The sequence below is a fragment of the Leiobunum rupestre genome, chromosome 2 (genome assembly GCF_980474605.1).
Source record: "Leiobunum rupestre chromosome 2, qqLeiRupe1.1.hap1, whole genome shotgun sequence".
NCBI classification, from domain to species: Eukaryota; Metazoa; Arthropoda; class Arachnida; order Opiliones; family Sclerosomatidae; genus Leiobunum; species Leiobunum rupestre.
In genome coordinates, this window is record NC_143385.1 from 51232571 (window position 1) to 51257450 (window position 24880).

Below are 24880 nucleotides of genomic sequence, written 5' to 3' on the forward strand. Positions count from 1 at the left end.
TTTAAAAGAAATAATACTTTCAAAGAATCTTTCTTAGAAACCAAGTTAAGTAAAATTGATTTACCTAACCATACTGCCATATTAGCTTTCTTTGTGGTTTCGCCGCCATTTTGCAAAATGGCCGCTGGTTCCTAAGATATTATATTTTGGTAAGTAGTTAATTTTTTTAAATAGGATTTTGAAGTAGGAATGTTTAGTCGCTAGACTATTTGAATTGGTACAAAAACGTTAGGCCAATATTAACTTTTACCATAACAAAAGAATAATAAGCCCCTTAAAGATTAATTATAAATGAAAAAACTAATTTAAGCTAAAATTATTTAATGTTCTTTTTCAAGTTCTAAACCAATATTTGTACGAAATTTGTATGCATTATTTATATTTCCGCGTCATTTAGGTCCATTTGTACCGTTTCCACTGGAGCGGCCATATTTGAACAGTCCTGTAGTTTGCAGGCGTCCCTACATTTTAAGCCATTTGATACGCATTGACATCTAGAATTTTTACACGACTTTGCGCAGTTACTAAAATTCTAGTATAGCTTGAGGTGCGGGGGGCCCTAACATCTATTTGATGTCCAATAGACCATTTTTTTCTGTTTCCCATACATGTCTTTGGGGTAAAGGTATTTCCGGACACGCGATTAGAGAGCGTCTCTATAGTCTATACCCCGCTTGATAATTTGCATTGGTTCTTGGTGCGTACAATCGGCAAGTAAACTCTTGTAAATCACTGAATAATTCTTCATCTAAGTCGAAACTAAGTATTAGGAATCGGAAGCCATTTATCAGTTGATAGATATCTTTGATTGCGAAGTTCATAGTTAGGGGCAGGATTGTGTTGAAATACATTAAAAATTGGATTGGTTTAGAGATTTATAGATAAAAACAAGCTCATTATATGTACATATTTCTTCAACCGTAAGTAAGTTAAGTTTCAAGAAAATTGGTTTAGTATGGGCCAAATAACAAGCATTATCAATGATTCGCACCGCTCTTTTTTGCAGAACATTTAGTCGTTTTAAGTTATGTAAAGAGGCATGACCCCAAATAAAGATACAGTAACTTAACTGAGAGTAAATAAAGGAAAAGTATAGTTGGCGAGCAATGGTTACATTAAAAATTTCGCGATTGCGACGCAACAGATAAATACCATAAGTAACTTTTTTAACAACAGAATCTATATGAGTAGACCATTTTAGATGTTCATCTATCCAAAGACCCAAATATTTTGCTTCCGACACTTTGATTACAGTTATTCCGTCAACTACAATGTTAAGTAAGTTATTATCCCTAGATATACTACGAGCAGTGATGACCATATATACAGTTTTCTCCTTATTTATCTCTAACATATTACCATTAAACCAATCTTTAATTTTGGACATTTTAGCATTTGTTTTTTCGTACAGTCTATCAAGAATTAAATCGGAATCCAAATACAATGTATCGTCTGCGTAAAGGGTTAAATTATCATCAAGATCAAGATTTTCAAGATCGTTTATAAAAAGATTGAATAATAGTGGAGAAAGAATTGAGCCTTGAGGTAACCCACAGGTCATAGCGTTTTTTGCGGAAATATCATCATAAACCTTAGTTTGGGTCGTTCTATCACTAATATAACTCTCTATCCAGGATAGGACAACACCACGAAGCCCCATAAGTTTTAATTTATATAAAAGTAGATTGTAGTTGATGTAGTCAAAGGCTTTTTTTAGATCAATAAACACTGCCATAACGTAATTCCCATTATCAATCGCGTCTAGGATTTCTCCATACACTTTACCAAGCGCAAAGTCTACTCCACAATTCTCCCTAAATCCGTATTGCTTTTTAGAAATTAACTTGTATTTTTTAACAAAATTATTTAGTCGTATATAAAAACATTTATCCATTATTTTAGCAAAGATGGACAATAAAGAAATCGGTCTATAGTTGGACGGCTCCGCGTAGTCACCTTTTTTATATACCGGTATAATAATTGCGTTTTTTAGAATAGTAGGGTAGCAACCATTTTTAAAAGACAAGTTAATTAGAAACAATAGTGGTAAAAGTATTTCCTGCGCAACTTCTTTAACTATCTTTGGGGATATATTATCAAAGCCCGGAGCCGAGTCCTCTTTCAGATTGTTAAGAATCGAGAGTAGTTCAATTTGATTTATATCCATCAGAAACATAGAAGAACAATTTCGATTAACAAAATTACAAGAATAGTCTATCTCAACGTTAGAAGGCCTCGATACACAAAAGTAGTCATTAAATCGGTCCGGGGGAATGGGTATATCTTGCTTATTTTTTTTTGTTTTTACCAATTATTTTGTTAATCGTTTTCCAAAGAGCCCTGGAATTTTTTGAGTCTAGAATTCGTTTTTTAAAGTGGTTATTTCTTGCATTTCTGATTTCGTTATTTAATTTATTCCTAAAGGATTTGTAACTAGCTTCATTTTCGTAGCTAGGATTTTTTTTTAAACTTTTTGTAATATTTATTTTTTAATTTTATATTTTTTTTTAGTTCTTCGTTAACCCAACAGTGGGAGTCTTTAGGGAAAATGTTGATAATAGGAAAACACAATTTGTAGTAGTCGTTGAAATGTTTAAAGAAAAGTCCAAAGGCTAGATCTAAATCGGTATGGTTGTATAAATCCTGCCAATTAATATTTTTTAACAAATCTTTAAACTTGAATTTTGTTAGTGATTAGTGTATTAGTTTGAATAACTAAACTTAGCCGGGAGTAGTGGCTCACTCCTGTAATCCCAGGCGTCCGGGAGGCAGAGTTTGTGGAAGGCCGTGTGAGGACGACTACCAATCCCCCAACGGGTGGTCGGGTTACTTCCGCCACGGGTGTCCCCACCCCTGTCCCCCCCACGTATCCCCCCGTTGGCGTGGCCGTTACACATATCTCACCCTGATTAATCAGTTATTGTGTGTGTGCTGGTGTCTAAGGCCTCGGGTCGACACCGATGTTTGTGTATCTCAAAAAAAAAAAAACTTATCACGTAGTGATCGGTTAAATCCCAATCATCAAAGATTTCGATATTTTCAAGAAAAGGGTAGTTAGAAAAACAAATATCGATTAGGGAGCCAGATGTATGAGTTGGATAACTAATATACTGCTTCAAATTAAAAGTCTCCGAGAGGTCCAGAAGTTTTTTTATCGTTATCATTTTTTAACAGGTTGATATTCATGTAACCTAGAATGATTTTTTTACTATTTACATTACCTAGAGATTCAAGAGTTTTTTCGAAAATGATAATAAAGTCATCAACCGGGGAGAGTCCGGTGGAAAATATATGTCATAGATTTTTATAGTATAAAAATATGTATAATATCATTATTAAAGTTAACTTTAGAAATTACCTCGACTTTAAGATTCTCTTTGACGTAGAAGCCTACGCCGCCACCTTGGCGGTTAATTCGACCTTGTCCGTAGAAGTCATAGTTTTCTAAGAAAACATGATTATTATCAAAGAACCAAGTTTCTACCAAAGCAAATATGTGAATTTGTTTATTTAGGTTTGTTGAACAGTTAGAATAGAGACTTGCAAAATTAGCTTTAGCGCTTCTTATATTATGCGCAATTAAATTAAGCGAACTCAAAATAAAGAGAGAAAAAAAGAAAAAAGAAAACAAACAATAGTAGATTAAATTAACTACATTTGAACAATTTTAGCCTGTTTGTAATCATATTTGTATATTATATTGTCGATTTGAATTGAGTTGGTGTTTTGCCATTTTAATTTAGAGGGTAGTTTAGTCTTTGCGAACATACGGAGTTTGTAGCGGGCTAGTGATTGTATAGGGGTATAATCCTGTTCAATATACATATTTAGGCCTTTAAGCTTAATGTTATTACGCAATATGTCCATTTTTGCATCATATGACTCGGCTTTGAAAATGATAACTCGATTTTTATTAGCTTGGAATTGGCCCCTTCGATAAATTTGGTTAGGTAGAATTGTGGTATTAGTAATTTTTAATTGGTTAGAAAATAAATCAGTAACTTTAGTAACAAGCGTACGTCTATCTTCATGATCGACATTCTGTAACGTCGAGATTATCAATCAACATTCGATTGTGGTCTATTTTAACTAAAAAATCTTTGCGCAAAGTAGCAGTTTCTTGGTCAATGGTGTCCAATCTAAACTTAATCCCGGGAATATCTGGAACACTGTGCTCGATACCGTCTATAGTTGCTTTTAACTGGAGCTGCCAGGTTTCTATCTGGGAGATTTTGGCGCCATTTTGTATAGAAAGGGTGTTGATATCATCTAATTTTTTAGTGAGTGTATCAAACCGCGCGTTAAAACTTGTTTCTAGGCTTTTTAGCCTTGCGATTATTTCGTCCGAGTTGGACGATGCCGATTGCGATCTCGTCATTCTGAATTCCCCCAACTGTTATCAGGCAGATTTCGTTCCGAGAAAATAAGAAAAGATGGTACTTTACCTATAACATAAAAAATGCAGCGTTAGCTCGGAATTTCCAACTGTAGTCCCCGAAATCTGCCTGTGTTGCGAAGTTTTTAGTCCTCGATGAGTTAAATTTATAACTTCGGGTCTGTTGTTAATACTCGATAACCTTTGATAGTGCGTTTTCACAGTAGATATTCTTGGAGTTCCTTTTTTTCGGTTTCTTTTTTATCGCGTCTACACAAATTACAGCAGCCACGGTGAACTAAGTTATTAGAACATAACGGTTGTTGTAGAGGCGATCCTATAACATACAAAAAATGCAGCGTTAGCTCGGAATTTCCAACTGTATTCCCCGAAATCTGCCTGTGTTAATGAGCCCGACCAGCCCCTTTTTGGCGCCTGGCTCATGGAATATTAACCTTTTACTTACGACTTCAATAATCATACCTTTACTTCACCTATCAGACGTCTCAACCGGAAGAAGTGAAAAAAGCTTAAGGTAAATTTACTTTTAATACTTTAAAACAGCAAATGCTCTAGATTCGCACTCGCAACAGGCAAATATTACTGTTACAAAGACCGAAAGGAGTCACTTTCAGCCGTAGTGTTGTCCAATAAAGTTAAGATCGTGACGCCGAGAAAAACATTTTATGCTTTTAATTTTTTTATGTTTTATTTCAATTAAAAACCTATTGGAAATAGTTAGCGTTCCTATCTAGTGTCAATAAAGCGTTCAACACGTTTTGACCTGTCCGGAGTAATTTAAATAAAGGTAGCCTACTTTAAGATATAATATTTAAAAATGTTGAGGTATTTTAAATGGGATATTTACGCAATCAATGAGAAATCGTTATTTTACTATACACATTGCTTTGTTTAAAAATTGAACTGATAAATGAGTATGGAAGTTGACTCCTCTCATACCATACCTTGCGCCCTACCACCAGAGATCCTGTGGTTATAGAGATATGAAATTCCCAATAACCCTAGTGAACGTCTATTTTTTGCCGACGGTGGCGCCCTTCAACGTCTGGGAGAAAGCTATTGCGATGCCATAAGCGAAAAATGGGTTTTCTCCCGGCCGAGTGGCGGCGCTGATGCTAGAATTTTTCGTGACGCGTTTTCATGGGAGTTTCATATCTCTATATGCGCAGTGACTAGCAGGATCTCAGCCACCACAAACAAACTTGTATGCCCCGAAGCTGAGTTTATGCCACGAGAATAATGATTTTTCAACTAATAAAGCAACAAGCCTGATATATTTTTCTCTTAAGCCGAATTAGTGAAAAATCCATTTATTTCATCAGTGGTGGGAGCCTTCTGTTGGTGGGGGCCCATAGGTCAGTGCCTAATAGGCCTAGTCCTTAATACGACACTGAATTGTCTGAGGTTTTAAGCAGAGCACTCTAGAAGTTGGAACAACAACGTCTGCAGTCACGTGAACATAAGGATGTTTTTGTGTAAATTTTTCACTAGTCAAGACAGACAGACCCACACACCCACAGACACACCCACCGACAGACACGGTGATTGTAATACCCTTCCTAGGGGACTATGTTCCCTCGGCGAGGTAAAAATATATTGCTAGTTGCGTTCGAAAAAATAGTGTGCATGAAAAGTAGACCATAAGTTATTATAATATAATATTTTATAATATTATTTAACGATTCATGTTCTTCAAATACTCAAATATTTTATTTTATTCTTGCTTGTTTTTGATTTTTTTTTAAATACCAATTAAATGTGAAGCCGCAACATGCTTTACAATCGTCTTCAATTAGTTTCTTAACATTATTAGTTTCAGTCTCGTTGCCTTGTCCAATGAGTACAAGTCTGAAGTTCGATAATGATATGTCGCAATTGGCCACGAATTTGGGGTTGCAGTTGTACTGGTCGATCTGCGGGCAGGATCCTTCGGGTATGATGTTTTGAGATTTTTTTTTGAAGCCTAGTGTCGATTTTGGCCAGCATCTCACGCACACTTTCCGCAACATTTGATTGAAAGAACGGTCTATCGCGTCGAATTTTCCACTTTTACATTTGTTACAAAATTGAAGGTCGTCTGTCGGTGACGAACTGGCATCTATCGTTTGAATGAAAGTAATCAAATGTTGTAAATATTAGATCATTTATCAAATTGAACTCAAACTTGCCGTCTAGAGTCGCGATCAAGAATCCCAAGATGACAATCTGGATCGTCAATGACACTTTCATCTTCATTCAGCTTCAAAATAAAATAGTGTCATATTTTCTCTGAAGAATGTATTTGTAAAGCAACTGGGCCTCGACCAAAACTAGCCTTTAAGGCTCATAAACTGCTGGATTTCGTGTTATAAGCAGATGATAAATCAGTCTGGTCTCAGCAGAAAGATTTCATTATAATTAGAATGCATCGGTAATGTAAACTAAAATTTATATTTATGGTCTTTAAATATAATTATTGATTAAAAACAACATTTTATTCAGTTCAGTTTGCTCTGAATTGACATTTTCAGAGAACCGACGTTCGAACATTTTCATAAATACAATAAAATATTATTCTCAAAGTGGCGCTAATGTCAGCTGCGGACCTTTTCTATTTACAAATGGTCCAATCCATGAAATAAATTTTTAAAGTTCTTGAAATATAACTCATTTCAGTGTTCCTTTTGCGCAATTTCGAAATATTTTAGTCTAGCTCCAAAGCGATTTCTTTGCATCGGGTATTTGCAGGCGTAAACAGAGTTTTGCAAAACTCGGAGTGAATTTGTGCGAGTGATTTCTACCCACACTTTTCGACTCCACTCCCTAATTAAAAAATTTCCGTATTAGTCATAGTACTGTGTACCACTGGGGGAAGTTGTAAAATTAGATAAGTGATCCTCCAATTTTGAGGCATAAGGGACAAGGATCTCCAACTGCGAAATGTGCGCGAAGGTTACGCCCCATTCTTAGGTTTTTAGCCCCGTCATCAGGCCCATCTCTACCATTGGGCAAGGTAGGGCTAAGCCCTGAGGCGCCGTTAGGACCTTTATACATATCGTTATATTTTAAATGTAAAATATTCAATAAAGACCCGGCTACAAGAAATTATTAGCCCAGCTTCGAAAGAGGCATCTAATCAGCTCTTCGACAGAATTTAATTAATCTAGGAAGACACTGATACGTGGTGCCCTTTGTTCTAGAATTTATGGGCCCTATTAAATTGTTCCCACGTGTGGGCCACCACTGCAACAATCTAAATTTTACATCCGAATTTCATTATCTCTCTTTGGAAGAGACAAAACCAGAATTGGTTACTTACCAATTCCAACGCGTTGCGCTCTGATTAATAGCTTCAAGGTTTTTCGAATAGATGGCCAATACCTGAAGTGTATTCCTGGCAAGTGCGATGTTGCGATCTCGCTTTTACTTGGGTTTCAGCGATTCAGAAGCATCTGTAAAAGGGGCTACCCTGCTTGAAGGGTGAATGGAAAGATCGTAAATAATAAAACCACATTAATTCGTTTGTTAATAATGGATCATAAACTCAAACAGAGGAAATTTATATTACTTGAAAATGCCGCCAATAATTACGAACAATGCTTACAAATGGAATAATTTATTTCTTTACGAAGATGGTTTATCGACATTTGTTCAGTGATTTTTAAGCACCATCCTACTGTATTAGTTTCACCAAGAAGATACTCTTGTCAACAGAGAATATGTGAGTAGAGCCCTGTTTCCCGGAAGAAAAGCCATGCCCCTCAGCCTTTGCCCTTGTAATATTCCCCCCTTTCTCCCGTTAAGTGGGCAAGACACTGAGGTACGATTGCGGGATCTCTCTGTGGGGTGGAGAATAACTCCCGGAAGTCATGGAAACAGATGCTATAGCTGCGACTTCATATTTCCTGTTACCCTGGTTACCTTCTTCGTTTCAGTGTTGGCGCCTTATTGAACAGAATTCGTTAACTGTTAAGGTTAAAATGGCAAATGATGCGTCAATCTACAGTTAAGTATATGACCTCGATACCGCAATATTATTTCCTGTAATTGATGGCCTAGTTGCTATTCGGTCATTTGCCCATTTTTAGAGACTTCTGCCTTAAAATCTACTTATATTGGTCAAACAACAAAAGGTGAAAACTATTCGTAAGTCCGGAACCGTTCAATGAACCGATTCGGACTGATCTATGACGTCTACAAAACGTCCACGACAGTTCAGAATTTGTTGTACGAACAGAAATTTCATATTAAAAGCACGTATTAGTCTAAAGAACTATTGCAGACGAATTTAAAAGCGCCCAACCTTGGGTTCTCTCGAGCAGGCTGGTACTGCTTGAACCGGTTCCCTAGAGTGAATAGTGTGCGTTAGAACGGTTCGAGAATGTTTATTCGGCGAGGACTCATCGAACGGTTCCGGACTGGCGAATAGTTTACACCTTTTGTTGTGGTTCCTACCAATGAGGTAGAATATGAACTAGAGATACAAACAAATATGGGATTCGCTGGACACTTTTTATTTGAGTAGGAGAATTAGGCTTAAGTTTCCACTTTATCCAATCGTGTTGGCGCCATCTATTTCTGTAAGCAGACACTTTTTATTTGAGTAGGAGAATTAGTAGTGGTGTAGTCCTAAAATAAAAAGAACCGGGGCACTACCTGGTTACAGCCAACTTCGATTACAAGCGAAATCAAAGTTGTCTGTAATGGCCAATATAAATGTACCTCCAACTTCGATTTTTAGCGTGATCGAGGCTGGCCGTACCTAGGTAACGATTTGAAATTGTGATGATATTTTTCTGCGGGCAAAATTTTACATAAATTCACACACGATTTTTTCGAGAAAAATGATTTTCGAAATAGAAGCAAGTCGCGCCCTGGCAAGTTGAAAAAAAGAGCAAGGGTGCGCCCTGGAAAAATGGAAAAACCAAGGAGGGGTGGGGCCCTGCCTTTGAAAAAAGCACCGGGGCGAAGCCCTGCCCCGACTATACCCCTGAGAATTAGGTGGTATATTAAGGTACACAAAGACGAAACAATAGGTGTTTCTATAAAATAAATCAATAAAAAATTAAATGTATAAAATGTTTTTTCCCGCGTCACGAGCTTAAGCTTTTTAGTGCTTTATTGGCACCCGCGTTTCGCACGTGGACTTCAAATACCAAAATCTTTATCGATTCGAGCGCACGCGCTCTATCTTCAATAACTTTAGCTAGTGACGTAGAAAAAACATTTACACGTGACATACCGTATTTTATAGAAACACCTATTGTTTGGAAAATACTTCAATGGGAAAATTTCCATTTTGTCAAAAACAATTTTGGTTGCCTATGGAGACATTTCCCTTTAGTGTTTTTCAAGTTCCACCTGTTTAAAGGCATTATAAGTCGCTAGATGACTTGGGCCTAAGGTAGTGCCTTGGGTATTAGCCTAGCTGATTATTATTATTATTATTATTATTATTACCCCCGAGTTTGAACAAAAACGGTGCGTTACACCTCGGGTCAACTCCTTGTGAAATATTGATGGCACCGCTACTGTTCAGCTTATACCATTTCGTGGGTTTCATGGGTTTGGCGTTATCTCAAAAATTTGTTTATCATGATCATAGAATAGGTGTTAGCAAGAAGGATAGGAAGAGAGGATGAACGCGCCAAAGAATTATATTCTTTGGACGCGCCAGCATCCTTGAAATTTCGGAAAAATGGCGGCAAGATTGCGGCCGCTACGCTACGTTTTCCCGCCATTTTTTCCGACATTTTCGCGCTAAACTTCTTACAAGGATGCTGGCGCGTCATTCCTCCTACTTCGCCTCCCTTCCTATCCTCCTTGGTGTTAGGTAACAAAATTATCGACTAATAAAAATGATTTTCTCAGCGTCATGAGCGCAAATTTAAATTCATTTTCTCGGCACGCGCTATTTATTTTTATCTTAATAAAAGCTAGTTTATTGACGTAGAAAAAATTTAATACGGAAATATCTATAATTTACAATTTTTTACGGAAGATTTACTCAGGTTTTCGAAAAAATATAAAAATAAGTGAGCCAACGGCACGCGGTGTTCCCAGGTGGTCTCCCTCCCAAGTACTGACCGCGCTCGACGCTGCTTAACTTCGGTGATCGGACGAGAACCGGTGTATTCAGCGTGATATGGCCGTTGCCGACAGGCGCTGTGTCGGAACTTCTACGCTATCTTCAAAACATTGGAAAAATCGAGCTAAATAATGATGCCACCAACAGAATCCCCTTCCCCACGATTCACTCCTGCCATCTATTGGGGAGACTGTACGAAATTTATTCTACGTTGTTTTGGGTTTAAATTTATTTTAAATTTATATTTTTCACTTACACAATGAAATTATTAAATATAAAAATATAAGCTACGATTCTTAAATCTAGGAATATGAAAACTCTGTTTACTTCAATCCTCCTAGCTTAAATAAAAGATGGCAGAAGCATCGTACCAATTTTGGCGCTTAATTTAAAAGAGCTAGTACTAATAAATGGTTGTTCGTAAACCTCTGAAACACTCGCTTTGAAATTAAGTAGGTAAAGGACCCGAAACATTCTATTAGCGACCGAAAACTATCGCTACGCCCCCTTTGGTTCGCCATTGAAACCTAGATAGGTAACGGCTAAATCCGACGCTATTAGTTTATCCTCATCGTTATTCGTAAATTTGCCTTTATAAATAATGATACATGCATTTTAAAATAAGTTTTGCTTAGTTTGCTTTTATTTTGATAAGTTTATTTAAGAAAAAACGTTCGTAAGACTATTTAATTTGTTTGTAGCAGACGCTAGATCTTTGGCGCAACCTCGGAGAAGCTAGCGCCGTTACGCCACCTAGACTCGTTTCGGTCGCGAATAGCAATTGTCAAATTGCGCAATTGGTATCGAGATACCGTAAGTATTAGAATTAGTGTGCATTTTATACGTTTGAATTTGAATGTGCGCCGTATATATTGAGAACCATTTTGTTGAAATATTGGAAAACTAGTGTAGATCGGAGGGATAGGGTGACAAAGCTGTGAAATATTTTGTATGATCATAGACACTGATACATCTCACAATTGATAGAGTAGACCGAGACATTTGTTCGGATCCCGAAGCAGACGAAGCATAGAGTTTAGATCAAGGCCACAAAAGAGGGAGCCACTGAAACTATTCAGACTTCACTTCCTTCCACCGCCTCCCCCAAATTTTCTAGGGAATCGCATGAAACCACAGATGACGCGTACATTTCTACCCCGTGGTAGTATCGACTAGGAATGGCTAGAATTAAAGCAACTGTCGGCTCTATCATTGCCACCTGTATTATGATGAGGCCCTTGTTATTAGAAAGGACAACGAATCTACCCGATTCTTTGAATCTAGGAGCAACAAACACACCCCACAAAAGGGAAATGAAACGCGTTTTTAAATGCTCATTTTCGTGTGTACATTTTTCATTGGCTAGGGTGTTCTCCTTACGGTCAGTGAGCTATTTAGTATTTAGAGTATTATAATTAGACAACTTATACTCTATTTTATCAACTTTAATTTTTTAAGCTAAATTATATATCCCATATAAAATATATTGTTAAAAATTACTATAATTTAAATTATTTTCATATCTACACACCGGCGTTTGAATTTAACAATTTCACGCGTTTGTTTCAACTTTCAAGAATATTATTGGTCATATCTGCTAACATGTGGTAAGTCCATGCCGAATTTTTCAAACGCCGGTATGGGCCTTTAAGAATTTAGTTTTTATTTCGACGCTAGCGACATCCGTTGAATAAATAATAATTGTGTCAATTTACATTTAATTATATACATGATTTTTATAAGAGTTCACGCTTATAAAACGTATGCTAATTTAGCTAGGAAATTAATATTTTATGGACATTTTCTTAATAAGGGGAATTCTCAATAAAAATTTTCGAATTATCTCTAGAATCTTTAGATTTCTAAAATCTAAAAAGCGATGTCCAATACCATAGGACCTCAAGCGCTTTGACTTCCAAATAAATAAAAGTATTTCTAAATTCAATAATAAATTTAAATAACCTACACGAAAAATTTTAAAATAAAAACTTGTGTAGCCAACGGCACGCGGTGTTCCCAGGTGGTCTCCCTCCCAAGTACTGACCGCGCTCGACGCTGCTTAACTTCGGTGATCGGACGAGAACCGGTGTATTCAGCGTGATATGGCCGTTGCCGACGAGTGGTGTGTCGGAACTTCTAGGGTATCTTGCAAATTGTAAGTAATGATTACATCATACGTTACGTCATACACCTCCTTTTTCAACTTCGTTGGAAAAAGCGTGAGCAGGTATCTACGTTATTAACTTATAATAGGCACCGCATCAACGAAAGCGTTAAGGAGAGTCTAGAGAGAAATACTCTTATATCAAGGTTTATAAAAACAACTTCGGCTCTTATATGGGGTTACACAGCGATGGATGCACTGTCGCCATCTTTTGGAAAGAACCGATTAAATATTAAATTTTTCAATTAGTGAAACAAACTTGACCTCGTTTAAATTATTAACTTAAGTAATAGAAAACACTTAGAAACTCCAATTATTCAAAAATAACTTTAGTTTATCAGCGATACTCAAAAGATGACGCTGCGGTTGGCGTTTTTTTAGAAGACCCGTTTTCAATCCAAAGCTCAAAGTTCTCAAAAGTGGCATTATATTGTTTCTAATTGACACTTAACTTCAAAACTAGTTGTGAAATTAGCAAATATATTTATTTTCTTCTATGGGCCATTTTAAATTCTTTATACATAAGGGTTAGCAAATATCTAGAGACGTCGGCCGACCGACTTTTGTTTGTATGTTTTACATAAATCTCTAAGAAGGCCATTTTTTTGTTTAACAAAGATCTCGAAAATAACGAACTTTTAATTATACATTTAACACAAAAATCGTTCATTTCGGTGAATTTTTAGTCTTGCATTAATGATAAACATGGTTGCCATCTAATTGTTATAAACTGCAAGAAAAACTTTAGATTGGACCAATCGATTTTTCCTTGTAAATGATGGATTTCTTTTCTTCAGAGAAGTACGTAAATTGCGAGGTCGTTGTTTCACGATACCTTTTGAAAAATTCAAAACCTTTGAAAAGTTTGAATATAAAAGATTTGAAACTGTACCCCTTTTTGCGGGAGGAGTATTAATAAAAATATTCATCTAAGATTGAAATAACAACCGCGTGAATAATTTAGCGATTGTTCGGACGTTAGCACGCCATATCGCAATCAATATTAGTTGGCAAAGTGACCAATAGGGGGAAAATTGGCGGTTGCCATGGCTACGAAAACATAAATGTAGGGCGCCGATAAGGCACATTTCGTGATTTTAGATGGCAAGTTTAGGTTCTTTTTCACGCGAATAAAGGATTGCCCCAAGTTACATTTTTTAGCCAACGCCTATTTTACAGGTAAACAACGTTTTTTAATACTTATTTAGTAAAGCCAAAATTATGCAAATTAATAAATACTGTCTACCCTTTGTTTAACAGAGCTCTTTAATTAAACCATTTTCACATAGACTGCGATGCATATAAATTTAGATTAATAACAATTATATGACTGCAGTAAGATAAATAAATGGAATCAAGTTTAAATTCTTCAAAATTAAAAGTAAATATTAATAATAATAAATGAACTAAATCGAGTCCAAAAAATTAAATTAAAAACTACGAAAATAACAAAATTAAAAATAAACTATTTAAATTATTTAAAAGTAAAAGTAAAGATATTCTAATGCTAAATGTTTTTGTAGATTATCGAGCAATATAAAAACTTGTAAAAATTAACCCCAATGACCAGTCAGGCGAATAGACCAAGGTCAGCGTCGCGCTTAAGGGGGAGGGGGAGCCAAGAATGACCAGTCCTTGACCTCCCCACCCCCGCCCAGATGTTTTCACGCGGTACTAAGTATACGTGACCATTAGGAAAATTATTTCACCTCCGAAACAGACCTACAGGGATTGAATTTAGATATTACATTACGTGACATTTCCTACATCTGAATTATAGCTTTGCTATGCATTTAAAAATATTTAAAACGTGTTAACGAAAACGAAGAATATTATAATATATATTTCTAATATGAGAAACCGGTACAATTGCAGGTTCTCGATGATTATTGAAAATAGGTTACTGAGAAAAATAGGGCGTCGAAAAATTTTATGCCTTTAACTCTTTTAATCATTATAATAATTTAATGCGATTTCATTGCTTCAGTTACATTTAATTCCAGCGCTAAACGAATCCACAAAACTATAATAGCGAAGATGTTGCTAATTTCTTTTATTAGAAATTAGATGATAATAATCAGCTAGGCTAATACCCAAGTAGAGGTCGGCGGAACAAATAAATTAACCGCAAAAATTTCAATTAATCATTAAAATTAGTATTATTTGTTTTATACGAATAATCAACGATTTAACATGCAAAATTAATCATTTTTTCGAATATTTCTGAATAATTCTCGGTTATGGATAAATATAAACAATCGTATAATTTCTTATTCAAACGCCGACCTCTATACCCAAGGCACTACCTTAGGCTAGAGATCGGCGTTTGAATAAGAAATTATCCAATTATATATTTTTATTCATAACCGCAAATTATACAAAAAATATACGAAGAAAACGATTATTTTTGCATGTTAAATCGTTGTTTATTCGTATAAAAAGTTCATAAAAAAACAATTAACACAACTTTTTATGGTTAATCGAAATTTTGCCGGTAAATTTTTTCGTTCCGCCGACCTCTACCTTAGGCACAAGTCATCTAGCGACTTTTAATACCTTTAAAACAGATGGCCGGGTGGTGGCCAGCCCTTCATGACAAGCGAGCCAACAGCTCCCTATACTCACTATTACCGTTAACCTCACCAAGTTTTTATGAAAAGGGGAAACCGAAGAGCTCGGGAGAAAACCCCTTTAACAAGAGTTACCGAATCGAAGTTGGCTGTGAAATGGTAGTCGCTTGCTTTTGTTTTCCCATTTTAACAAGTAGGTTAAGATTAAATTTACTTTATAGTTTCGCCTATTGTGGTTATCTTCCACCTGGAAAAATCAGGGAAATATCAAATTCAAATTCAAATTCAAAAAAGTTTTTATTTTTTGTATTTTTTTAGTCGACTTGCGACTTATAGCCCTCTTTGCTTTTCCATTAATCATTTCCCATGGGGAAACCGGGAAATATCAGGGAAATCGGGTTGCCATTAGTTGTATGAACCCTGATTATCATGGTTCTACTACGTGAACAATATCAGTGCTTGATATTGTTCACGTAGTAGCATAAGCCAACAACCCTAAATTTGAAACGCGCATAGCGCCCTTTGTACCACCACTGGACGGGCGAAAAAGAAGAAATCAGGCGATAGTATCGGCACCTGGTAGAGATAAATTGAAGCTTCTTCCTTCCCCCATTCTCTCTCTACGCACCTCTTTCTTATACTAAAGCATCTGGCATCATGCATTGCGGGACGCGTTACGTTTCTCTTTTCCGCCACCGGGTGGATTTAGCGCTGTACTTTCGCCAGTCGTTAGCTTGAACCAACACTGCCTTTCGATTCAAAACTTAGGGTTGATATGCTTATGGTAGTAGAGATACGTGTATCAAACACTGCTCAAAAACCTTATTTTAAAAAGAACTTTAATTACCAGGCCATCTGAAAATTTGAAAGTTCATTTTCCGGGAAAAATAAAATAAAATTGCAAGAAAACCGAGGCGACCTGGGTTGAGCATGGACCACCATCATAACAGGTCCTTTTACACCGAACACGATTGGAACTACACCAACGAATTAAACATTAAAAACGCCGACAGTAAATGTTCAACCGCGCAAACGCTGGTGTCCGAATGCAGGAAGTTGTGCCATCTCAGCGACGAAAAAGCAGAGCTGCAGAAAAAGGAAGTGGACTACGCCTTTGGTACGTCTTACCAAGAATGCACTTAGGTACCTCAGAATATGGGAGTTTAGCAGCTGCAGGGTACGTAAAGAAGCTGAGAATTCTCCATTTTCCACCTCTAGACAGTCTTCTCAATCGGATGTGACGTAGTGCTTATCACAAGCACTCTTGAGAAGCGTGAGAATGCATCTAAGATTCTCAATTGCTGAAAATTATAAATCAAAATGGAGGCCAGCTTTACTTTGGGTGATGCTGAAAAAATATTTAATTTTCAATCACAGCAAAAAAAATTTCGTATAGATTTATAATGGTACGCTAATTTTCAAAGTTAAAGTTCAGTTAAAACTATTTATTAGTCACATACATCGGTTTATTTGATCGTTAAAATGTATTTAAAAACCAATACTTTGTCATTGAAGCGATTTACTGTTAGCCGCCATGTTGAAAATAATTATTTCACTTGGCACTTATTAGCGAGTTCTCAAGGGCCGAAAAATTCCCACAAGAACCTTTCTCGAATAAATAATGGTATATTCCCGTTGGATAGAATCCTATAATCCTATTGGGTCGAATTCCCAATGGATCGAATCAAAAAATATACTTTCCCAATTGATCGAATTCTAATTTTGCAATCCCATTGGGTCGAATCCCATTTATTCGAAAAAGTGTATAGAATATTTTTACCTATCCAAATCGAAGTAAAAAACAATACCCGAACTGCGAGAGAAAATAATAATAATAAACATATTTTGAACATTAATTAATTAAATTAACTCGTATTCCAGAGCCGTACCTAGCCCAAATGGCGCTCTGGGCAAAAAAAAAAAAAAATGGCGCCCCCAGAACCTTTTTTTAAATTTTCAATATCCAATTTAAATGAAAATCTTTGATTTTGCGCCCCTGAAACTTTGGCGCCCTGGGCCACTGCCCCGCTCGCCCTACTCAAGGGACGGTTCTGCGGTTGCTATTCCAGATCGGCTGTTATGTTGTAAATCGATACGCTATTTTCTCGTTATGGAGCTTATAGTTAATAAAGGTGAAATCTGTTTATTTCGTTAGGTTAGATTATGTTAGGTTTCATGCTTTGCTGGCTTTCATGAGCAAACAAAATGTCGGTTGAATGGGAGAGGCGGTCGAATGAGAATCGACCCAATGGGCACCGACCCAATGGGACAAAAGCATAAATAATCCCATCTCAGCTTCTTGACGTCCCGCTGGTATCACCCTCGTGCCTTCGTAACGAAAGTTTATCTGCTCGTTAGATTGAGTTTCTCGAAAAAATCGAGAGCAGACTATCTTTCTCAACAAAGTATACGAGGGTAGGGGTTTAGAATCTCTGCATTTTCATATTCTTAGGTATTTATCAATAATTCGTAATTGTAACTTACTGTTCATTGAAGATAGTCATGGGAATTTGGTTTTTACGCTTTTCTTGATTAGACCAACGCATCAAGGATGTAAATAGTTTAAAGAGGGAAGTAGCCAATAGAATCGACGCCCTGAACGACGAAGTGGACAAACTACACACTTACAAACATAAGCTGCAGGACGCCCTCACCGCTTGCGAACAGCCTCTCTACATCAGCCAACAATGTCAACAAAAGAGGTAGCTTCCAAATACGATTAATCGATTCGGAAGTCACTGATATTTTGTTGTTAGATTAATCGCGCGAACATTGACGCTTGGCTTGATAAGTTGATTGCACAATCTTTCACAGTCGGTCGAGGAGCTGACCACTCTTCATAATCGGTGTACACGCTTCCTGTAAAGAGTACGTAATCTGTGTACTTCGCGTAATTTCGGAGTACTCGGTAATCGATGCAGCAGCGGCGATCGGAATACACTTCTGTGGGGGCACGGGCCATAATTTGTTTATCCATAAATTCATATACTTAAAACTTAAGCAAGAAAATGTACACTCTGTTTAAAAAGTCTTCGACAGGTGAAATTTTTGCCATCTTTTTAATTCTGCTAGAAAACTATAATAGATAGATGGATGAAACCAATTGCAACTATTATTTATTTTCCAATATCTTTCGTTATTTATCGGTTTCGTCCGCCAAAAATTAATAGTTTTGGCAGCTACCGTCAAAACTCATTTTTGACAACTTTTAAAATATTGGTTCTACGGCGCGTTTTTGAATTCACAATGGTCGATTCATATTTAGAAAGTGGAAAACTTTTCCCTCTACAACCAACGGTTGAGAAGTTATCGCGTTTACAAACTTTCGTCGAAATTGGGAAACACCTAAAATGCACCAAGCGATTATTAATAACGTAACCCCCCCCCCCCCCCCGCGAAAAACGACTCGGGGCCCTTTAAAATAGCACCAATTTTATTCATAAACCTTTGGCCCCCTAGTTCTCGGGGGCCCCCCGCACCGCGGGGTCTGCGGTGGCTCTATTTACGCCACTGTTGGGGAGGGAAGGAAGGAAGTTAAAACCCACAAATAACGCCTCGTAGTGAGGAACGGAGGAACTAAGTAGCACTGGTCAAAGTTAGTGTATTTTTTGATTTTTCGTCGTTCTGTGGAGATGCTATCGCCATCTACCTACGATATAATACCATAGATTAAAAAAAGATCCAGAAAGGCGACAATAAATAGTCTTTTATGTGGTCGATCTCGATTCGAGCATTCATTAAACCTTTAGCATACGAAAGTACAGGTATTGTCACACTTTTGTTGTACATAATCATGGACTAATTAACAATTAATTAATTAGTCCATAACATAATTAAGCCTTTCTTAGCCACATACTTTACGAAAGTATTTTAGGTAAAATAGGGTACACGACGCGGCGACATATTGTTTGGACGAATCTATCAAAATCAATTTTACGATTATATCATCTTAATGCTACTCGCATCTGCAATTTCAAAATATCTTCTGTAAAAAGACTGAATTTGGGCGCAAATAAATTAAGATAATAAATTTTTCCTTGATTGCTATTTTTCCTCAATTTTATTTCTGTGGGGGCTCTGCCCCCGTTTGTTTTTCCCTGTGGGGGGTTTGAGACCCAGAGCCCCCACGGGATCGCCGTCACTGAATCGATGTACATACAAACTCTAAACCATCAGCCCCTCGCAGTCGGTTTAATCGAATAAGCAATGGGGTCTTGTAGCTTCGATCACCGGTGGCGAAAAAAGGGCTCTTTAGAAAATGACAATTTCAACTTTCAAAATGGTGATCGTGACTTTAAAAATATACTAAAATCTTATAATAAAAAATAACTGCGTTGATCTGGGCACCCCTTTCTTAGTTGTGTTAATCGAATAAGTTTAATATAATCGACATTTTTTATCAGAAAAATTAATTTTAAATCGGGAAAAATTAAAACGCAGCTAGAGATTGGTCGTTTTATAAATTCTCCGGAAATTCCGCCATCTTGAAAAATGGTGGTCAAAAAATAAAATTACTAAGTAAAATTATTCGAAAAACACAATAACGTTTAAAATGTGTGCTAGGCAATTTTCATACACCTCATCTTTAGTATTTTCTCGTAAAACGAACTAAGAACAGTTTTTCGAAAATATCCATTACCGAATTTAATAATCGAGTGATTTTAGGAAAAGTCGCCAAGGCATCGACCACGTGTACGACGAACCCGAACGTCAATTAGAACGAGAGATTTCGTTGGTTCAGGATGCTCAGAACATCATACGTCACACGATCGAGGAATTAAAAGAACAGTTGAGGTAGTTGATGACGTCAACGTGCCGAAAAACCTATCACCGATTAATCGAGTAAATCGAAATTTCAGATTAAACGAAACGGCGATTAAACAACTAAACCGAGACGTGGCGGACAAGGGAGTCGCTTTGGGAGTCGATCTCAGAGCCACTTCCGTCAAACCCTTGACCGCTTCTTTGGAACCTATCAGATTGCACAATCTAGGACATGCAACCAGGTTTGAACATTATTATAGACTTACGAAACATTATTAAAGACTTACGAAACATTATTAAAGACTTACGAAACATTATTAAAGACTTACGAAACATTATTAAAGACTTACGTAAATTTATTATAGATTTACGGAACATTATTATAGACTTTCGGAACATTATTAAAGACTTATGGAACATTATTATAGACTTACGAAAATTTATTATAGACTTTCGGAATATTATTATAGACTTATGGAACATTATTATAGACTTATGGAACATTATTATAGACTTATGGAACATTATTATAGACTTATGGAACATTATTATAGACTTATGGAACATTATTATAGACTTATGGAACATTATTATAGACTTACGGAAATTTATTATAGACTTACGGAACGTTATTATAGACTTACGGAATATTATTATAGACTTACTGAATATTATTATAGACTTATGGAAGATTATTATAGACTTTTGGAACATTATTATTGACTTATGGAACCCTATTATAGACTTATGGAACACTATTATAGACTTATGGAACACTATTATAGACTTGTGGAACATTATTACAGACTTGTGGAACATTATTATGGAATCTGTCTCTGACGTCATAGATCTCGCCCCAATCGACTTGAGTAAAACCTCAAATGGAACATTCCATTAGCATGTTCCATATTCGTAATAATTTGCTCCCATATGCTTTCCTACCATGATGAATTCCTGGGAGGCTATTCTGTAAAAATCAAAAATCATGATACGTCAAAAATGACAATACGCAGAAGAGGCTGGTATCGACATATTGAACAGTCGATAGTGTTGGTTAAATTGAAAATTGTGCTGATCTGTAATGCCGACGTAAGTCGTTTTAATGAAATGTTTCGACATACGGTCGATGGTGCCAATTTAAGTCTTGGCCACGAAAAATAAACGTTTATTTTACGTCCGCTTAAGCATTTCGTTTATGATTTGACTAAAATACCGGATAAAGCGTAACATACTGCCACTACTTAAAATTGAATTTACACAATCGATAGTATGATATTTCAATATCCGCCCCTTTTGGTCATTTTTGATTTTTACAGAATATGTGCCTCTCTAAAATCCACATCAAAGTCCAATATAGAGTTTGCGCTACCGCGACTAGACTTACAACATGTTTTTCGTTATACTGCCTAAGCTGTCATCAAAGTTCTGGCAGCAGTGTTCGGCGGGGGGCCAAACAGATGGTGATGATTTTATATAAAGATCTATAGCCTTCCTGGTTTAGATAATGCTAACGCCAAAACAAGTCTGACTAGTTGGTACAAACCCGTTTCACAGTCGTTGGTGACTCTTGCAGAGAATCGACGTTGGAAGAATGGGAAAGCAACACGCACGTCAACATCCGCAAGGCCGAGGAGGACATCAGCCGCTCGAAGAAGCTGTACCCGATCATCGACGACATCCTGTCGCGCACGGCCAACGACATCAAGCAGCAGCACGAAAAGGTGACGCGCGCCATGGAGGTGCGGGTCGGCGAGGCGCGCAAGGCGAAGGAGGAGTTCGAGACGCGACTGTCCAAGGTCACCAAACAAATGAACGAAGTTGACCACACGCTTAGTCAAATCAAGTACACGGCATCGCATAAGGTGCCCATGCTCATGGTGTCCCAGAAGAAACTGCAGACCCGGAGGCAGCGGCCCAACGTCGAAAACTGTAGGGATCAGCCTTTGATCGAGCTGGAGAAAGAGGTTAGTGGTACACCATAAGTGTATAATATTTTTACATTCGTGTGACACTTCCTATTCTTCACACGCAAAAGTTTTACTGAGAGCTATTCACTAGACAGACTGCATTACCAGCTTCGTCGCCGTTTTGCGTCTGCTTGCTAACGTGACAAACGTAAACATACTACAAAATATTAATAGTGTTATATTGTTAACCAGTTTAAACTAGTCTAGAGGTTTAGTTTTACTTTTAGTTTCGAAAAAAAATGAGGTGAAAATGCCGCTTTATTTAAATTTGCAAACAATATTAGACTACTCATGGAAAAATACGGAAAATATTTCGGAAAAAAGGCCTTGGTCATTTTCCGACTTACAACACTATCAGATGACGTCACTCCGTTACTAGCTCTCAGTAAAATATTACCCAAAGTGACTAACTAGATTTATGGTAACACAAATAGCGTTTTCCATTTGATTGCTTGAGATACACTCCGAATCTGTCTCTGACGTCATAGATCTCACCCCAATCGACTAGAGTAAAACGTACAATGGAACATGGCATTAGCATATTCCCGCGCTTTGTTGTTTTTCGTCTGCTAGTAATTTGAATTTTCGCGTCTTGGTCTGCCATTTTTCCAAAAAAAAATCTAAAAGGAACACGCAAAAATTTGCTCCAATCTCGATCCGTTGATCTGTCGAAATGGGCGATCTCGGAGCACCTGAGAGCGGGAAATGGAACTCGCGAATCTTGATCGGAGCAGATCCGAGCACGCAAATGGAACATAAAATGTTGATCAGAGCGATCTAGAGCGCTCGAGAGCAGTCAAATGGAAAACGCTTGACATTGGTATCAAGATCACTTTTCGGAGAGGTCAGCCCGCCACAATATCGCTGCCATGTAAGGAAGAGCAACCCGTTCGTCAAAAGCGTAGTCTGCTTATGGTGGGGGGGGAAGGAATACATAGATTGTCGCGCCGTATAAAGACCGCTAGTGGAACTAATATAATTTTCACCAATAAAAATGTATTGGCCCAAATATAATATAGAACTCGGTACCCTAGATTCGAATGCAGAGAGCTTTCCAAAGATGCACTTCTTGTGAGGCGGCTATTTCGAATCTAGGGTACGAGCTCTATATTATTGTTAAGTAGACTGTACACTACTACGTGCCATCTATTGGATCTTAACATTTGGATTTATTATATCGTTTATTTTGAAATATTAGGATATAATTAGAAATAAATAACAAGACAAATTAAATACATTAATATCATAAAACCATTTGCTTTGTATAATTCCTTTTGGGTTAGCCGTGTAGATGGCGCCAATTAAAAAGGAAATTTATTTCCTCGTTTGAACTGACGAACGAGTTGCGTAAAATCACCAGAGTGCGCCGACCTCTCCGTGATAAGATCCCGCTTGTAGGGTCTAGATTTTCATGAAATACATTGTTTCGCAGGTGAAAGAACTGGAGAAGGCGATTTCTCTGCTGCAGCAAAAGGAGTTCGAGGCGCGTGAGATGCTGAGGGTTCTGCTCCAAAACAAACGCTCATTGGACGAGGAGATCCGCATCAAAACCAACACGCTTTACATCGACGAAGTCCAGTGTCTCAGCCTCTTGGCCGGCCCCGTCGTTATCCCTCATTGACGCGATACAGTTCTATTCAAATAAACGCTAGCGTGAATTCTTCGTGTCTCGTTCAACTTGTTAAAATGTTCCACGCGCTCTTTAATATTTTAGCGTCAAAGGCTCGCGCAATTTTTTTTATTTCAATGAGCACGCGCGAAATCGCTCGAGCCCATTTACGCCAAAATATCAAGACGCGCGTGGAACTTTTTAACAAGTTGAATAAGACATAAATAGAGTTTAAGCTAGCGTCTAGTCCATAGAAATCTCATAGGTAACTAGAATGCTGCCGCCTACGGCCGAGCTTGACGCCAGTTCGCCTTGAATCTTCAGCCAATGAGAGGCCGTAGAGTGGTTCCGCCAAGGAGGATAATAATCCTCCTTGGATCCGCTACTATAGCGGGAGATAGGTGACTTCATTCTCTCTGGTGACATAAAATTCTTGGCAGAACCACTCTTTGAGCTCTGATTGGCTGAGATCTGGCTATCGTCTGCCACGGCGTTTGGCCCATTTGCCAGTTACACGGCAGCATTCTAGTTACCTATGAGATTTCTATGGTCTAGTCTATTTAATGTTAAGGGTAAAATCACAGCACTGCCATTTTTGGGGAAATTGTTGAAGACCCAATTTCATCTGGACTGAAAACAAATTTATAGACGGGTCAAGAAGGGATTTATTTATATTCAGGGAAAATGACTCTGTTGGGACCTTCCTCGGGCACCATGGTCTAGTAAAGTATCGCCCCCTATCGGAGTCGAAGCGCGAAATATAATTATTTTATCACCGGACGAGCTGGGGCTAACCGGTGAAGAAAATTACTTGAAACTCTTTGAAAAATACTTCGTCTATAACAATCTACGTTGATTACTACAATAATGGTGTATATTTTCATATTTCACCTAAGGCCCGTAAAAGTCGGTAGAACTAAATACGCTAGGACTGACCTGCCGACATCTATCGAGCCATCGAGGTACTAGACTAGAGCCGCCACTTGAATAAAGGGAGTATAACCCCCCTTGTTTGGTAGGGTGCACCATAGCTTCTCTCTTTTCTCGCTCATGGCGCTAGTCGAGGACAAGAGTAGAAACACCCAATTCTTCTATTAGAGGAAGCGTGCCCGCCCTGAAGAGGTTTGCTCACTTGAAACCTTTGTTTCATATTTAGTGATCATTTTTTAAACGCACCCTTAATTAACATAAGAACAACAATATCCGAGATATAAATTAATTATTTTCATTATAGTTTGGATATTTATTCAAATATAATTTCTTAATTATGAGATATGTGGTTTTAGATTCACGAAACGCGTTCAAGTAGATATGATAAATTAAACCCCTTCTAAAGCGGGGAC

At 37.3% G+C, this 24880-nt stretch overlaps 1 protein-coding gene, 1 long non-coding RNA gene and 2 other non-coding genes across 5 annotated transcripts; 1 reads left to right on the plus strand and 3 right to left on the minus strand.

Moving 5' to 3' along the window:
* Positions 1-6084: 6084 nt before the first annotated feature.
* LOC149958314 (uncharacterized) lies at positions 6085-7837 on the minus strand. The gene is made up of 3 exons (XR_016478499.1): positions 7695-7837; positions 6565-6635; positions 6085-6494 (listed from the first exon to the last, which is right to left on the minus strand). It is a non-coding gene; the product is annotated as an uncharacterized LOC149958314 (long non-coding RNA).
* Positions 7838-8055: 218 nt separating this feature from the next.
* LOC149958315 (tektin-1-like) lies at positions 8056-24424 on the plus strand. Of its 2 annotated transcripts, XM_090165761.1 has the most exons (8): positions 8056-8096; positions 8180-8380; positions 16048-16314; positions 17734-17899; positions 19863-19991; positions 20057-20203; positions 21535-21925; positions 23361-24424. In XM_090165761.1, exons 3-8 carry the CDS (start codon positions 16128-16130, stop codon positions 23547-23549), a joined length of 1209 nt encoding a protein of 402 aa, XP_090021887.1. In that variant the 5' UTR covers positions 8056-8096; positions 8180-8380; positions 16048-16127; the 3' UTR covers positions 23550-24424. The 2 variants fall into 2 exon arrangements, with proteins under 2 accessions (XP_090021887.1, XP_090021888.1); XM_090165762.1 differs by lacking the exons at positions 8056-8096; positions 8180-8380 and having other exon boundaries at positions 15641-16314.
* Positions 10414-10532, minus strand: LOC149958316 (5S ribosomal RNA). The gene has a single exon (XR_016478681.1). It is a non-coding gene; the product is annotated as a 5S ribosomal RNA (ribosomal RNA).
* On the minus strand, positions 12459-12577 carry LOC149958317 (5S ribosomal RNA). Its single transcript, XR_016478692.1, has one exon. It is a non-coding gene; the product is annotated as a 5S ribosomal RNA (ribosomal RNA).
* Positions 24425-24880: the final 456 nt, after the last annotated feature.

What these genes read in the sequence shown, in the direction of transcription:
- LOC149958315 (XM_090165761.1), top strand. Translation starts at nt 16,128, where the DNA reads ATGGACCACCATCATAACAGGTCCTTTTACACCGAACACGATTGGAAC. An exon ending in GGAAGTGGACTACGCCTTTG is followed by an intron (nt 16,315 to 17,733) that starts GTACGTCTTACC and finishes TTTCTTGATTAG; the next exon opens with ACCAACGCATCAAGGATGTA. An exon ending in CAACAATGTCAACAAAAGAG is followed by an intron (nt 17,900 to 19,862) that starts GTAGCTTCCAAA and finishes GAGTGATTTTAG; the next exon opens with GAAAAGTCGCCAAGGCATCG.